Source organism: Vipera ursinii (assembly GCF_947247035.1).
Source record: "Vipera ursinii genome assembly, chromosome: 6".
Classification (NCBI taxonomy): Eukaryota; Metazoa; Chordata; class Lepidosauria; order Squamata; family Viperidae; genus Vipera; species Vipera ursinii.
The window spans coordinates 49,136,058-49,153,553 of NC_139515.1; the positions used below are offsets into that span (position 1 = coordinate 49,136,058).

The 17,496-nt window shown below is 44.0% G+C and overlaps 1 protein-coding gene across 1 annotated transcript in view; it reads right to left on the bottom strand.

The window, feature by feature from the left end:
* PPFIA2 (PTPRF interacting protein alpha 2) overlaps positions 1-17,496 on the bottom strand; it is a gene marked incomplete at its 5' end in the record, with an annotated part of 237,474 nt that overhangs the window by 53,841 nt on the left and 166,137 nt on the right. The window contains 4 exons of the mRNA XM_083365122.1: positions 7,856-7,918; positions 11,288-11,419; positions 13,271-13,354; positions 13,776-13,862. Coding sequence (XP_083221248.1) covers positions 7,856-7,918; positions 11,288-11,419; positions 13,271-13,354; positions 13,776-13,862 — 366 coding nt within the window. The remainder of the gene's footprint in view (positions 1-7,855; positions 7,919-11,287; positions 11,420-13,270; positions 13,355-13,775; positions 13,863-17,496) is intronic.

Genomic DNA, 17,496 nt, shown 5'->3' on the forward strand with positions numbered 1-17,496 from the left:
GTCACGACATGTCACGTGACGTTGTGAGTTTGACACCCCTGACTTAGAGAATCTATCTGAACTATACTTAATAATCTAGCATTTTCCTTATTCTCATACATACTTTTCAACATGAAACAATATTATTTTTAAAAAAGAAAAGGAATCTTGACACAACTTGGCATTTAACTGGTTTACCATTTAGAGCAGGCATGTCAAACTCACGACATCACGTGATGTCGCATAATGTATCGTGACTTTTTCCCCATTGCCGGCAATGGGGAGGGTGTGGTTTTGTTGTGATGCATCCGGCCCGTGGGCCGGCAGTTTGACATGCCTGATTTAGAGTATTCTCTACTTGTGCTGACTTTCAAAATGCATTGTAAACAAAAAGAATTGATACAGCAGGTGGTTAACACATTATTCTAGAATTGCACAGGCTCCTAATTAAATTCCAGTTGAACCAAGAAGTCTACTGGGTCACCTTGAGCCAATCACTCCCATTGGGCCCATTCAACATCATAATAACCAGTTCTGGGTAATAAAATGTATATTGCCACAAAATCCTTGACCATGTTAGAGAAAATGCAGCTTAGTGATACAACATAGGAACAAATAGAAGAAATATGTTTGTTAACCATATACATGTGCAGCAGTTTTGTACTTTTCATGAGGGTGGACAGGAACTCTAATCATACTTCAATTCCAATCTCTTCACCCTTAAAAAATGTGCTCCTGAGACTTCTGGTTTGCATCATGGCGAGATGGGACGCAGAAAGGCAGGCTCTGCCTTTCACACCCAATTTTGCCCTGCTGGGGGCCCTAAAATGGGCCTAAAGTTTCCTTGAAGAGGCAAAGAAGAAGAGGACCACCTCCCCATTGTACTGACTGAATGAGTCCTCAGAGCATGTGAACTGCTCTGTTAGGCTGCTGGTTGCCAGCTCTAGTTGCGGACCCACTATGAGGTCCTTGCTTAGTGGCCATTCAGCAAAACACTTCTGCAGCTGATCAATATGGCGGCGAATGACTCACTCCCCCCCCATCCAGAGCCACCTCATAGGAAAGAGGTCCCAGGATTTTGACAATTTTACCTGGCACCCACAAGTTCCCATGCCCATAGTTCCGGGCCCACACCCCATCACCCACTTGCAACCCCCTTGGTGCCTTTGGGCATGTGGTGTCTGCTGCTAACCTGGTCAGGATGCAACCTGTCCACTTTCGTGATTAACTTCTCCCCCAGTGAAGCTCTGCTGGGCTCTTGCCCATTGCTGTGCAAGGCATAGTGTGCTGGCAAAGCAAGAAGTCAGCCAGCCTATGGTGCCAATCCCCAGAAACAATGGGCTTGAGTGACTCTTTTGTCATATGCACCATGCGTTTGGCCTGCCCGTTAGTCGAGGGGTGAAAGGGAGCCGACGTTGCATGCCTTATGAGGTTAGCCCTCAAGAAGGCTTGAAATTCTGCTGCTGTGAACTGGGCCCCGTTGTCCAAGACTACGACGTCCGGCAGCCTGTGTGTGGCAAAAAGCTTTCTAAGCAGCTGGATGGTCCTAGCAGTTGTCATAGTTGATATAGGAATTACTTCCAACCATTTAGAGTGGCTGTTGACCACTATCAAAAACAACTGTCCCTGAAAGGGCCCAGTGAAGTCAATGTGAATCCTTGACCATGGTGTATAAGTCTCCTCCCTTCAGGTGGACAGGGGCCTGCGGCATCTCTGGCCTGGACTGTTGACATGTGTAACACCCGTGTACTTGGGCCTTGATAGCCTTATCTAACCCTGGCCACCAAAGGTAGCTCTGTGCCAGTGCCTTCATCCGGACTATGCCCGGATGGCCTTCATGAAGAGACTGAAGCACACGGTGCCTTAATGAACTGGGGACAATAACTCTACTCCTCCATAAGATGCAGGCTTTATGAGCTGAAAGCTCATGTCTCTGTGTGAAGTAGCTCTGGAACTCTGGTCCTGGACTATCTTTCAGCCACCCGGTGTAAACCCATGACAATTTTCTGCTTAGAATTCTGCCTGTGGCACTTTCCGCAACAACATCCCCAGCATGGAGGGGAACTTCAGGCAAATCTTGAATTGACAAGATACGTACTGCTGGAGCTGGAGCTGGCTCCACATGTGGCAATGACAATCTGCTAAGACCATCTGCTTGGCCCATGTCTTTCCCAGGTTTGTGAACCAGCCTGTAGCTGTAGGCTGACATGGAAATGGACCACCTTAACATTCTAGGGGAAAGTATTTGAGGTGTCTGCCTGTCTGTAGTAAATAACCCCAACAATGGCTTGTGGTCAGTAAAGACCGTGAATTCCCTGCCATACAAATAATCATGGAATTTCTTCACCCCAGCCACGACAGCCAGAGCCTCTTTGTCAAACTGAGCATAATTGTGCTCAGCTGAGGACAATGTCCTTGAATAATAGGCAATGGGGACTTGCATCCCATCATTTGATAAATGGCTTAGTACAGCCCCTACCCCATAAGGGGATGCATCACACATAGTGCATACAGGCAAGTTTTCATTAAAGTGCATAAGCACTGGATTTGAAGACAGTAATGGCTTTACTGCCTTAAAACTATTTTCGTGAACCTTGGTCCACTTCCACGGGGTGTTTTTATCTAAGAACCAGTGTAACGGCTCGGTCACTGTGGCCTTGTTAGGAAGGAATGCATAGTAAAAATTCAGGAGGCCCAGGAATGCCTGGAGCTCTCCTTTGAATCTGGGGTTTGGTGCCAGCTGAATTGCCTTCAGCTTGGACTCCACAGGATGGATGCCTTCAGCATCAATATGGAACCCCAAGAGTTCAGTGGAAGGGACCCCCATTTTACACTTGTCCCTCTTCAGCTTGAGTCCCATTGTGCGGAACTGTTGAAGGACGGCTTTGAGCCTCCTTGCTAAAACCTCAGTGGACTCACCGGTGATGAGCACATCGTCAAAATACTCCATGGAAGATTCCTAGGGCTATGCTAACACCAAATTGGAGGCGTTTGACTCTAAAAGCCCCCCTATGTGTCACAATTGTTTGTGCGGCCGCTTGGCCTCATCCACAGGTAACTGCTAATAGGCCTGTGCCAAATCTAACTTAGCAAACATGGTACCCCCTTGCAGCGATGCCAAAATGTGGCTAACGACTGGCATCGGGTACACGTGCTGCTGTAGTGCCCATTTAAAGGTGCACTTGAAATCAGCGCAAATTCTGATTTCCCCATTGGCCTTAAGTGGTGTGATAATGGGAGTTTCCCATTCACCCCCATCTACAGGCTGTAGTACCCCCTGACTGACTAGCTTGTCCAGCTCTGCATCGATTTTGTGTTTTAGTGCAAATGGCACTCGAAGGGGCGTGATCCTAATAGGCGTTATGGCAGGATCAAGCTTAAAGGCTATCGGAGGGCCCTTTTACTCCCCCAGGCTTGTGTCAAAAACATCTGTGAATTCCTCGCATACTGACGCCAAGTTCTCTGCTTGTGTCCAGTGGATCCCGGTTACTTGAATACCCAGTGCATCAAACCAATCAAGCCCAATTAAACTCATTCTCTGGCCCTCCACCACAATTACATCTAGGAGCCCCCCAAACCCCTTGAACTTGGCCAAAGTGGCCTCGCCTTTGACGGCTACTCAGGAATTCTGGAAGTCAGTTAAAATGATGTTGGATGGCCTAAGCTTGGCCCACCTCTTACTGTGGTTGCACATGAACCGGAAAGTCTCAAGTAAAATAATGGACACCGCTGAACCAGTGTCCAGTTCCATCCAGCAAGGAATGCCTTACAGCTCAACTTGAAGCCAAAGTTTTGGTTTAAGGGGGTCACGAGCTCCCATGTGGCAGACACTCCTGCGACTGGAGCAGAACCCTACTCTATGCTGTCCTGGTGCCACAGTACCTCTCCTGCATGGCTCATCTGGTTGATGGTCCTTGTGGCGACCTCTACAGATGACTGCAATGTGGTTGGATTTCCCACAGACCCAATACATGGCTGACCGGAATCGGCAGTTTGCTTGTTGGTGGTGGCCGCCATGGCCCAAACATCGAAGGAAGGGGGCTTGTAAGGGGGTTTCAGTTCCTTGTCATGGTGCCGTTGGATCTTGTCGACTTCGTGGTCAGAGTCAACATCTTCTTGATGTTCGGCGTCCTTGTGGTGGATGGCTTCTTCGTGTGGAGTGCTTTTGGTGGGATGCAACGCCTTCATGGCCCCACTGGTGGCTTTGTCCACCATAGCTTCTTTTAAGGCTTCCTGGAGCGAGAGAGTCTCCTTTACAAAAAGTTTTTGTTGGAGCTCTCTACTTCTTAGTCCACAGATGAGACGATCTCGAAGCCTTTCTTCCAAATCCAAGAATTGGCAGAGGAGTGAAGCTTGTCTCAACGCCATGATGAACTCTGTAGCCATCTCGCCGGGTTGTTTTTCTCGCTGTTCAAAGGCATGCCTCCACGCTATCACTGACAGCTTCAGTTGGAAATGGTCGCCAAGTCATTTCTTCAGGTCCGCGTAAGTAACTGACTCCAGTTGTGCCAGTGCGACTAAGTTCTCTGTGATGTCAAATGTTGCAGGCCCGCAGACCCAGAGAAGTGTTGCGGCCTTCAGGCCATCTTCGACAACTTGGTTTGCATGGAGATAGTTCTCTACTCTTGAAATGTAGGACGACCATCTCTCTGGGTCTGTGACATCGAATTCCTTGAGCTTTCCGACCTTCAACATTGTTAGAGGTCTTCGTGGTTCATGTCTCATGTTGCCTCGTGCTGCTTCTTCTTCGTAGACCCTGGGACTGGTCCGCAGGGTGGGATGGTCTCTAGCGTGGCTTGCTAGGCAGACCGAGGGGGGGGAACGCAGTCACTGCCAGGCACTGTGCTGGCCTCACCCCTAGTGACTTCAACTCTTTTGAAGAAGCAGCATCTCACCTTCGTCACCAGTGTTGTGTAGCCGGTTCTTTACAGGCAATAAGCGAGACGGAAGGTTGCAAACAGGAACATTCTTTATTTAGACAAACAGGAACAGAACTGAAATAGAGGCTGCTGCACAGCTACTTATACAGTTGGCCACTAGGCAGTGGCCAATAGGTTTAAAGGAACCCATTCCTGCCCCAAATCATCCAATCATCTTCTTGGAGACAGCAAGTCTGGCTTAGTCAGTGACCGTTACACAGACACACCATTGAGCAATTTTAAGCAGCATTCAAACAGACATGTGAAACAGTTCAAGTAAAAATCCCAATACATTATACTTATGATTGCATTTTTTAAAATAACCACAACAACCACAACAATAGCAATAACAATAATAAGTTGGAAAGGACCTTGGAGGTCATCTAGTCCAACCCCCTGCTCAGGCAGGAAACCCTATACCATTTCAGGCAAATGGCTGTCCAGTCTCTTCTTAAAAACTTCCAGTGTTGGAGCATTCACCCCCTCTGGAGGCAGGTTGTTCGACTGGTTAATTGTTCTAACTGTCAGGAAGTTTCTCCTTAGTTCTAGGTTGCTTCTCTCCTTGACTATGTAGTTTCCATCTGTTGCTTCTTGTCCTGCTTTCAGGTGCTTTAGAGAATAGCTTGACTCCCTCTTCTTTGTGGCAACACTTGAGATATTGGAAAACTGCTATCATGTCACCCCTCACCCTTCTCTTCATTAAACTACACATACCCAATTCCAGCAACCGTTCCCTATATGTTTGAGGCTCCAGTCCCCCAATCATCTTTGTTGCTCTTCTCTGTACCCTTTCTAGGGTCTCAACATCTTTTTTACATCGTGGTGACCAAAACTGGATCCAGTATTCCAGATGTGGCCTTACCAAGGCATTGTAAAGTGGTATTAGTACTTCACGTGATCTTGATCCTATCCCTCTGTTAATGCAGCCTAGCACTGTGTTGGCTTTTTTGGCAGCTGCAGCACACTGCTGGCTCATATTGAAGTGATTGTCTACTAAGACTCTGAGATCCCTCTCACAGTTACTACTATTGAGCAAGGTACCACCTATACTATACCTGTGCATTTGATTTTTCCTGCCTAAATGTAGAACCTTACTTTTTTCACCATTGAATTTCATTTTGTTAGATAGCGCCCAGTGTTCGAGTCTGTCCAGATCCTCCTGTATTTTAAGCCTATCTTCTGGAGTATTAGCTATTCCTGCCAGCTTGGTGTCGTCTGCAAATTTAATGAGTTCCCCATCTATCCCCTCATTCAAATCGTTGATGAAGATGTTGAAGAGCACTGGGCCCAGAACAGAGTCCTGGGGCACCCCACTACACACTTCATGCCATGTAGATGCAGTTCCATTGAGGACCACACGCTGAGTATGGCCTGTCAGCCAGCTACGAATCCATCTGGTAGTGATGCTATCTAACTCACATTTTTCTATCTTATCAAGTAGTAGGTTGTGATCTACTTTATCAAATGCCTTACTGAAGTCCAAGTAAATTATATCTACAGCATTCCTCTGGTCCACTAATTTTGTCACTTGGTTGAAGAATGTAATAAGATTTGTCTGGTACGTTCGGTTTTTGACAAACCCATGTTGACTTTTAGTCATAACTTTGTTTGCATCAAGGTGTTTGCTGATTTGTTGTTTGATTATCTTTTCCAGAATCTTCCCAGGTATTGAGGTCAGGCTGATAGGTCTGTAGTTTCCTGGATCTATTTTTTCCCTTTTTTGAATATGGGAACTACATCAGCTCTCTTCCAGTCCTCTGGTAGTTCCCCAGTGCTCTAGGATCTTTGAAAAATATAGTTCAGTGGTTCTGAGATCATGTCTGCCAGTTCCTTGAGAACTTTGGGCTGTAATCCATCTGGTCCTGGTGATTTGAACTCATCTAGGCTGGACAGGTGCTCACTTACCATTTTCTTGCCTATCTTAACTTGCGTTTCTATTCTGTTTTTTATGGCACTGTTTTTGGTAGGTTGGACTGTTTTTCCCCTTTTGTGTAAAGACAGATGCAAAAAACGAGTTAAATAGTTCTGCTTTCTCCCTATTGCTTGTCACCTTCTTGCCACTTTCCCTCACTAATGGACCAATCATTTCCTTAACTTTTTTCTTGTTTTTTATATGTTGAAAAAAGCTTTTTTTTGTTATTTTTGACTTTGGTCGCAAGCTTTAGTTCATTTTGAGCCTTAGCTTCCCTCACTTCATCTTTGCAGGCACGGGCTATTTGCTGATATTCTGCCTTAGTTATGTGCCCCTCTTTCCACTTCTTATTCTTGTCCTTTTTATCTTTTAATTTATCAGAGAGTTCTTTATGCAGCCATGCTGGTTTCTTTTGAGAGCTATTATTTTTCTTCTTTGCTGGTATTGTGCTAGACTGGGCCTTTATTATCTCACTTTTCAAAATTTCCCAAGGTTCTTGAGTTGTTTTCCCCTTTAGGATTCTCATCCATGGAATTCTTCCCAAGGTCTCTCTAAGTTTATTGAAATTAGCTCTTTTAAAGTCCAAGACTCTAGTTTGGCTGTGTTCTATTGCTTGTGCTTCCAGAATGTTGAATTCCAATATTGCATGATCTCTTCCCCCCAAGGTTCCTGTGGCTTCAACACCTTCTATCATTTCATCTCTGTTCTCACTAACAGATCCAATATGGCTAATCCCCTAGTTCCCTTCTCTACTTTTTGGGAGAGAAAGTTATCTGCTAGGTTTGTAAGGAATCTGTTCGATCTTCCACTTGGTGCAGAGTTTGTCTCCCAGTTGATATCAGGGTAATTAAAGTCCCCCATTACTATTGTGATGTGCTTCCTACATACCTTAGTTAGCTGACTAGCAAAAAGTTCATCTATTTCCTCTGATTGGTTGGGAGGCCTATAGTATACACCTATGGCAATGTCATTTCCCCCCCCTTTTATATTGACCCAAATGCATTCAAGGCTGTAATTAATAAAGGCTGTAATTAATCTAGGGTACCTTATCATGCAGAGATTCTTCCAAATTCTTTCTGAAGTTTTCTGATTCTTGTATTAAAACATTCTAAGAGATGAAAATAAAAGCTAAAATAAGGTCTAGTGAAATAATTATTACCCAATCAAGGTTAACAAATAAATCAACCAAATATCAATGATATTTAAATTATTTTTATCTCTAACATAAGGCATATTGTTAAAATTCTTTCATTAATTCAATCCAAGATTGAATATGTTAAAATATATTACCACTAGTACAATTACAAAATTCATATTAAGATACGATTAATAATGTAAAATTAAAAGATTGTTTTCATTTGTGACCTGCAGGCATTGCCAGTTACATTCCATCAGAGCAGGTATGAGGGGACATTTGCAAAAGGGTGAGAATACTGAATAAGAAGCAGGAATCACTGAAGCTCCTGATTCCATTAGCATAGTAACACTCAACTTTGGCAACTTTAAGATGTGTGGAATTCTAGAATTCCTCAGCCACCCATGACTGGGGAATGCCATCCATTGCCCACTATCCACTAACACTACAGAATGTAGACAAATGTTAGTTTCACATTCTAATAAGTACTGTACAAAGGATAAGCATATCTTATCTAAGTACTACCGTATATACTTGAGTATAAGCCGAATTTTTCAGCCCACTTTTTGGGCTGAAAAATTCCACTTCGGCTTATACTCCAGTCAACAAAAAAACTTACCGAGGACTTGTGCGCGGCCGAGGCTTTGGTGCTTCCGGGATCGCGCGCACCTCTCCCAAGCCACCGCCGTCCGAGACCTGCCGAAGTTTGGGGAGGTTTGGGGAGGTGCGCGCGCACCTCCCCAAACCTCCCCAAACGTCGGCAGGTCTCCGTTCCTCCGCGCCCTGCCTGCCTGCTTCTTTCCGCAGCGGAAAGAAGCAGGCAGGCAGGGCGCGGAGGAACGGAGACCTGCCGACGTTTGGGGAGGTTTGGGCGCCTCCCCAAACCTCCCCAAACGTCGGCAGGTCTCCGTTCCTCCTGCCGACGTTTGGGGAGGTTTGGGCGCCTCCCCAAACCTCCCCAGGTCTCCGTTCCTCCGCGCAGACCTGCCGACGTTTGGGGAGGTTTGGGCGCCTCCCCAAACCTCCCCAAACATCGGCAGGTCTCCGTTCCTCCTGCCGACATTTGGGGAGGTTTGGGCGCCTCCCCAAACCTCCCCAATCGTCGGCAGGTCTCCGTTCCTCCTGCCGACGTTTGGGGAGGTTTGGGCGCCTCCCCAAACCTCCCCAGGTCTCCGTTCCTCCGCGCAGACCTGCCGACGTTTGGGGAGGTTTGGGCGCCTCCCCAAACCTCCCCAGGTCTCCGTTCCTCCGCGCAGACCTGCCGACGTTTGGGGAGGTTTGGGCGCCTCCCCAAACCTCCCCAATCGTCGGCAGGTCTCCGTTCCTCCTGCCGACGTTTGGGGAGGTTTGGGCGCCTCCCCAAACCTCCCCAGGTCTCCGTTCCTCCGCGCAGACCTGCCGACGTTTGGGGAGGTTTGGGCGCCTCCCCAAACGTCGGCAGGTCTCCGTTCCTCCTGCCGACGTTTGGGGAGGTTTGGGTGCCTCCCCAAACCTCCCCAGGTCTCCGTTCCTCCGCGCAGACCTGCCGACGTTTGGGGAGGTTTGGGCGCCTTCCCAAACGTCGCCGGGTCTCCGTTCCTCTGCGCCCTGCCTGCCTGCTTCTTTCCGCTGTGGAAAGAAGCAGGCAGGCAGGGCGCAGAGGAACGGAGACCCGGTGACGTTTGGGGAGGTTTGGGGAGGCGCCCAAACCTCCCCAAACGTCGGCAGGTGTCCGTTCCTCCGCGCCCTGCCTGCCTGCTTCTTTCCGCTGTGGAAAGAAGCAGGCAGGCAGGGCGCGGAGGAACGGAGACCCGGCGACGTTTGGGGAGGTTTGGGGAGGCGCCCAAACCTCCCCAAACGTCGGCAGGTGTCCGTTCCTCCGCGCCCTGCCTGCCTGCTTCTTTCCGCTGTGGAAAGAAGCAGGCAGGCAGGGCGCGGAGGAACGGAGACCCGGCGACGTTTGGGGAGGTTTGGGGAGGCGCCCAAACCTCCCCAAACGTCGGCAGGTGTCCGTTCCTCCGCGCCCTGCCTGCCTGCTTCTTTCCGCTGTGGAAAGAAGCAGGCAGGCAGGGCGCGGAGGAACGGAGACCCGGCGACGTTTGGGGAGGTTTGGGGAGGCGCCCAAACCTCCCCAAACGTCGGCAGGTGTCCGTTCCTCCGCGCCCTGCCTGCCTGCTTCTTTCCGCTGTGGAAAGAAGCAGGCAGGCAGGGCGCAGAGGAACGGAGACCTGGCGACGTTTGGGGAAGTTTGGGGAGGCGCCCAAACCTCCCCAAACGTCGGCAGGTGTCCGTTCCTCCGCGCCCTGCCTGCCTGCTTCTTTCCGCTGTGGAAAGAAGCAGGCAGGCAGGGCGCGGAGGAACGGAGACCCGGCGATGTTTGGGGAGGTTTGGGGAGGCGCCGAAACCTCCCCAAACGTCGCCGGGTCTCCGTTCCTCCGCGCCCTGCCTGCCTGCTTCTTTCCGCTGTGGAAAGAAGCAGGCAGGCAGGGCGCAGAGGTCCGGAGACCTGCCGACGTTTGGGGAGGTTTGGGGAGGTGCGCGCGCACCTCCCCAAACCTCCCCAAACTTCGGCAGGTCTCCGGACGGCGGCGGCTTGGGAGAGGTGCGCGCGATCCTGGAAGCACCGAAGCAAGTCCTCGGTAAGCTCCGGGCGGTCACTTGCTTCGCGTCTCCTGAGGGAAGGGGGGGCGACTGGAGCGGGCGTGTTTCCTCGCCTGCTGGGCGCCGCGATTTGCCCGTGGAACGCGCGGGCCCCGAATGGCAGCGTGGAGCGAGGAAGCTGACAGCCAGGGCTTCCCCGAGAGCCGCGGCCACACAGGGTATTCCTGTGTATTCAGGCTTGCAAAATGGCGGATTGAGCCTCTGCTGGCGGCAGAGGCTTGCAGAACGGCGGATCGGCTTATACTCGAGTCAACAACTTTTTCCAGTTTTTGGGGGTGAAATTGGGGGTCTCGGCTTATACTCGAGTCGGCTTATACTCAAGTATATACGGTAAGTGTTTGTAGTGATGGCAAACTGCTATGACTAGTACCCAAAGGCTGGGACTCTACCAAAAGGTTTATGGAAGTTTAAGTAGTGACAGTAAGAGACAGTAGAAATGGGCAAGGACTACTACCACATGCTGTAAACTTTTTAAATTCTGGTGGTGGTCCCAGGTACCATTATGGGAAGCTGATAGAGGAAAAAAGTCAACAGGAATTGCAGAAACACAACAAAAAGAATTTCTTATTGAAGCCATGGATTTTGCCTCAGATGTTTTAATGCCTTCATTCCACAGGATTAAATGAAGAAGGAAAATAACTATGAATATCTATACCTAAATGAAGCAAGAAGCATGCACATTATTTGCTTGTTTTTCTTTACCTTCTCTTCCAATGCTGCCATTCTCTCTTTCAAATGCAGTTGCAAACGTTCATTAGATTCTGTCAAAAGTCTGTCCACAGTATCAGACAATCTTTTGTTGTGCTCTTCATTCATTTTTTCTCTTTGTCGTGCCTTTCAATAAAGTTCAAAGGAAATAAAGCAAGCACATTAATTAAAATCAAAATACTAGTCAAAGACTCACATTGGTTTGTTTGATTTGAAGTAATAATATTAATACTATGATAAAATGGCATGTAGAAAAACAAATTTATTTCAAAGAGAAAATAAAATTTATTTTATTTATTTTATTTTATTAGATTTATATACCGCCCCTCTCCAAGGACTCAGGGCGGTGTACAGGGCAATTAAAACAGTAACAACACGCAAGGTATAAAAATTAAAATAAGATTAAATCAATAGCCCTAACTAATAAATACAATCTAAAATTAATTTTTTAAAAAAAATTTAAACACTAAAATCCAATCCCTCAGCCCAGGCCGGCCTGTTCAAACAACCAAGTCTTCAGGTTGCGGCGAAACGAGCGAAGGTCGGGAGCCATCCGGAGCTCAACCGGAAGCTGATTCCAGAGGGCAGGCGTGCCCACAGAGAATGTTCTCCCCCTGGGGGTCACCAGTCGACATTCCTTGACCGATGGCACCCTGAGGAGACCCTCTCTGTGGAAGCGCACAGGGCGATGGGAAGTTAACGCCGGCAAGAGGTGCTCCCGTAAATAACCCAGACTCATGCCATTTAGGGCTTTATAGGTCATCACCAGCACCTTGAATCTCACTCAGCTCCAGAGAAAAAAATAAATTTATTAGTTGAAACATTTAGTCACAGATTTGAATATAGATGTAGGGATTTTTTTCTTCCAATAGAGATATGTGGCCTTCATTTGTTATTCATATTCAAAAGGACACTGTAATTTAAAATTAAATATTTAGAAGTGCCACAAAGTGCAGCAGAACTGAGGAAGCTTCTTAGATAAGAAGTGAAACATTTTCAAAGAAAAAATAAAGGAAGTCCAGTTGCTTTTTGAAAAGCATCTTTAGGACTCACTTTTTCATGTTCATTTCTCATGAAAATAGAGTAAAATTTTAGTTCACAGTGACTATTACCAGTTCATTAAGCTATTATTAGTTCTGTATATTTATATACTTTAAGCTATTCCATTTAAATTTTTATATTTTTAATAATTATTGTTTTTATATATTAACTTTTTTATAGTTTTCTTGCATGCTGCCCAGAGACACTTTTGCATAAGATGGGTGGCATACTGTATAAATTTGATGAATAAATAAATGAATCTACAATTTGGGGCTAGTGCATTTGGCTGGCTATCATAAGAATTACTCCTATGATCATAGCATTTGTGATAATTTAAATAGGGGCAACCTGAAGCAAAACTCCATATGATTGTGGCTGTGTAAATGAGCCAACCAGTTTCATTTTCTCCAAAATAAACCTAACTTTGTCTTTTGTTTAAAAAGTTATCATCCAGTCTTGCTTCCCATTCCTATCTAACAATCTCAAGAGACTATCTTCCTTTTAATTTCTTCTTACTTCAAGTACCTGTTTGAGGGTGCGGTATGGGGTTAATGGGGCCCTGACTAACAGGATTCACACAAATAAAGGGATAAGGCAAGGGTGTATCCTGGCCCCATTATTATTATTTAATTTCTTCTTACTTCAGTAGTTCACATAGACTGCATCAATTGGAAACCGTGTGAAACATTCAACTGAATCAACTGCTTTTGTCACTCAGACAAAACAGAAAACTTCTGCTGATACCCACAGTGGAGCTCTATAGTTTTAGTATGATTTTAAACTGGACTGTAATATATTATTCCATCAGTGTCCTGATATTGTACTTCATCAAGCCATACGTTCATGAAAAATAACAATGGCTGCTACTATAATTTTACAGATTTATGTGACATGGGATAAATAGTTGAACTCAAACTATAATGTAAGTATGCATACCCTTTGAAGTTCTTGATTCTTCTCTTCCAACTGAGTCTCTAGGTGCCGCATGCGTTCTTCAATATTGCCATGTCTTTCTTCTGCCTATAAAAATAATATATGTTGGTGTGAAACATTAAATAGCTTTTTAAATCAAAATGGTCATTTTCAAAAAAGGAAATATAAAGCAAGCTACTACTAACTGCAGAACTTAATTTTATTCAAACAGGCAGCTGAACAGCATCGCTTGAAATGTGTCAGCTACAAAGGCCTGTTACATCCAAGCATCCAGCAAAACATTGGAGTTATTCATGAGCAATGAAATCAGCCAAATGTAACATGCAGACTGTGCATGGTTTGAACACAAACCTGCCATCATAAAATTGTAAGCTCTTTAAGCATTGAACTGCACAATGGTTGATTATCAATAAAATAAATACAGAAATTAAAAGAGTTCTTAAAAATATAAAAACAAAATCAGATGAGATTCTATTTAGCAATAGAAAGTAAAGTCCTGTAGGACTACCTTCCTACGTATGGAGATCATTTCTTGTAGTTTAGCTTCCATAACATATTGATAATCATCAGATGAGGTAGAAGAGGTTGGATCAGACTAACATCAAGGAAAAGGAGAGGGACAAAATTGAAAAATCAGAACTAAAGACACCACACTGAACAGAATACAGCACAGAATGCTTAAAAGAAAAGTGTGATTGCAAATTTAATATTTTAACTGACAAAATTTTATGTAGAATAAACCACACTTACAATAGGGTGATATGAGGCAGTTGATGCAGATGGAGTAAAAACAATGGAATGCTAAAAAAGCCAACAACCTAAGTATGGAAATTCCAAGTTAGTGATGGCTGGCTGATGAGAATTATTCTTCCTCCACAGAGAGGTATTCAAAGTAACTATGAGAAATACCAAGTCTGATTGGAATTTGGGTAAACTCATAATTAAACTGTGAAAAGTCAGTGCCCGAATGTGTTTTTGAAGGTTATCCTACAATCATAATGAAAACAGGGTATACAGTGTTACAGATTGTGTTAAATAAATGGATTAAACATTTTTAGAATAATGTCACGTAGATTCGCTTTAAGATATAAAAGCAAATAAATGATACTGAATTTGTAAGTATAGGAACAAAGTCCTCTTACAATGAAAAGTACTAAATAGGAGTGAATATAAAACAAATGTATAACTGCTTTACCAAAGGCATAGACCATGACTGAATACACTATAGCATTTTGTTGGGCACTAAACTACAATCTGGGGAAATATATTATCGTGAACTCTATGCTGACTATAAATATTCAGTAAAACTCTAAAATGTATTGTGAGTTTTGTCTTTACCTTACCAAGCAATGAGATTTTAAGTGAATCTTATAAAATATATATCACATTAAATTAAATCAGATTTATTTCTAAGTAAGTGAACACATGATTGTGGCCTAAATTTATAATATTAGATTGGCACTTTTGAGTCAGTACTTTTCACTTCTGTAAAAACATGTACATTGTTTGAAAACAATTTGTGATTATCCACCTAAATACAGCTGAGTATGAGGGCCAATGCTGTTTTTACTATCCATGCCAGGTCCTAAACTCAGAAAATTGTATTGAGCTTCTGGAAGATATCAGACTAGTGAGAAGCATTTGAACTTGATGGCACAAAATTAAGAGAAGACTTTAATGGTTATTTCAGGGTACTGATTATGAAATAACGCAAAACATCTTGAAGAGTCATTGCAAAGCATAAAACTGATTTATTACTTCAATCTCTGTTTCAAAAATGGTTATTTTATTTAAAGGGAAACATTTTTATTACCAAAAATTCCATGAACATCAGGAGGATGTTCTCATAGCCTTCACTGATAGTTCCTTCTGTTGACTACAAAAAGGATAAAATTGATAAAATTACCACATAGAGGCCTTATCTGAAACAAAGCTAAACTCTCAACTTTTTCTGAAACCATCAAGAAAATATTATTGCCAGAGGACACATCTCAGAAGTCAAACTTTCTAAGTACTTAATCTTAGAATCAAGCTGTATGATCTGGGTAAGTGACTCCACTGTCCTGTCAGAAAAAAAGATTTTACAAGTTTTCCCTTTTTTCCAATACTCTGGAGGAGGTAATCAGAATACCTAGAAAAAAAAAATCCCACAGCAGTTCCCAAAGACAATACCTGTTATTACTCACTTTCCGATCCACAAAAGAACTATTATAAGATATAAATACAAAGAGTCCAGTTGAATCTTGCCAAAAAGCATTCTAGTCTATCACACGGCAGCCCACTGAAATATGTGAGAAGTCCACAAGACACGTTAACCCCTTTTCCTGTTACCTCTCAACAAAGCATTTTCCTCCATGATTCAGGAAAAAATAAATATCAATATTATTTGGCATGGATAGTTTAAACTTCCATGACACATTCAGAACTTTTTAATAGCTACTGGCCCTTAACTGCCTGCCATTACTACATCTCCTGACAGCAAATTCCTCAATATTATGTGCTGTGTGAAAAAATACTTTGTACTATTAGACCACAATTCTTCCTACATTTTATTTCAATGGATAAACTAAAATTCTATTTTTATGAAATGGTAAAAAACTTTTCTGTATACAGATTAACTATGCCTTATACACTTCTGGCTTCTATTACTCCCAGCAGTTATTTTTTTTATAAGTCAACAATATACCCCAGAATCATATGGTCTAATATTGATCAATTCAGTCTACTCCACAATAATGGATTTGCAAGGAGCTAAGCCATGAAAGGGAGTAGAAGGCATCTGGAAAATAAACTATTCCTGTTCTCATCCTTAAAACCCTTTCTCAATGACATAAACTTATCACTCTTGACTTTTACCCTTCTCCACTTCAAATTTCAGTGATGTGGTCTTGGGAAACTTGGGCATCTGATTATAAGTTAAGATTTGTCACCCTTGCTCTAATTTATGATTGTTACATTTTTTGCCCAGACCAGACTACATAGACTTTGTCCTTACCAAATAATCTCATAAAGATAACCTTTACTGCATATGCAGAAAAGTAGCTTCCAAACCATAGTATCAATTGGGATTTTTTTTAGTCATATATAAGTCATGTCATTCTCAGTTCTTTGAAATTAAAAACTGATGAAGCATTAAATCTATACATTACTAAAACCCTTATGTCTGTAACCATTAACTAGATGAAATAGTGCATCATGGGACAAAACTGTTTGGACTACTGTGTAGGACATCAAACCAAATGTATAATCTACACTGTCCTGTTACTAAATCAGAGGTAAGACTATCCACCTTTAGGCTTAATGAGAACTGAAATTTGCCCATTGGCTTCAGCTCTCTTAACAATAATAATTCAGTCAGTCTGGAAAAAAGCTTAATCAGACAAATTGGTGTCACATGACATTTCACCAGAGCTCTCATTATTAATACTTTATACTTTAAAGAGACATTAAAAGAAGATAAGGACAAAGTGATATAATCTAATTTTCAATGATCCTCAAAATTGGATATTAGTATGAAGCCTGTAAACTGTCTTCCTATTTTAGTGATTGAATTTGGATGAATTAGATGGAGTAGGCTGATGCTTCTTATCCTTAACTTTTGTCCCTCTTCCCACAGAACCTTTATTTACTGATTTCTATTCTTTATTACTTACAAAAATACCCAAGGTGAAGAACATATTCAACATACCTTCCTCCTACTGGATATCTGGGCAAACTGCCAATTGAGTGCTATATTATGGAAGATTAAAGGCCATGCCTGAGCTGGATGGGGTGTTGTCTTACCTGAATGCCTTTTCTCAGCATGATGATGGAGAATCCACAGATGCCTTTCTGCCCTAGAGACTAAGTCAATCAAACTTTGCCATGCCTCTCTTCCTCTGGCTAGGAATCCCCAGTCATGACGAAGGCGCAGCAGGTGGTGGCTCAATTTCCCCTGACACAGGACTGGATGGACCCTGGGGGGAGTGGATTCTCCACCATCATGTTGAAAAAAAGGCATTCAGGTAAGACAACGCCCCTTCTCCAGCATGACGAGTGGAGAATCCACAGATGGGACATACCAAAGCCTCGCTTTCCCTATGGGCAGGAAGAAGTCTGGGCCTGGACTTCCAGTTTGCCATGCAGCCGCTATGGATGGTTGGGAGACTTGCTCTCTCTCTCCCCCATCCAGTTTCGCATTGCTGGGGGGCCCTGAAAAGGGTTGAAAGTTGCCCCGAAGAGGCGACCAG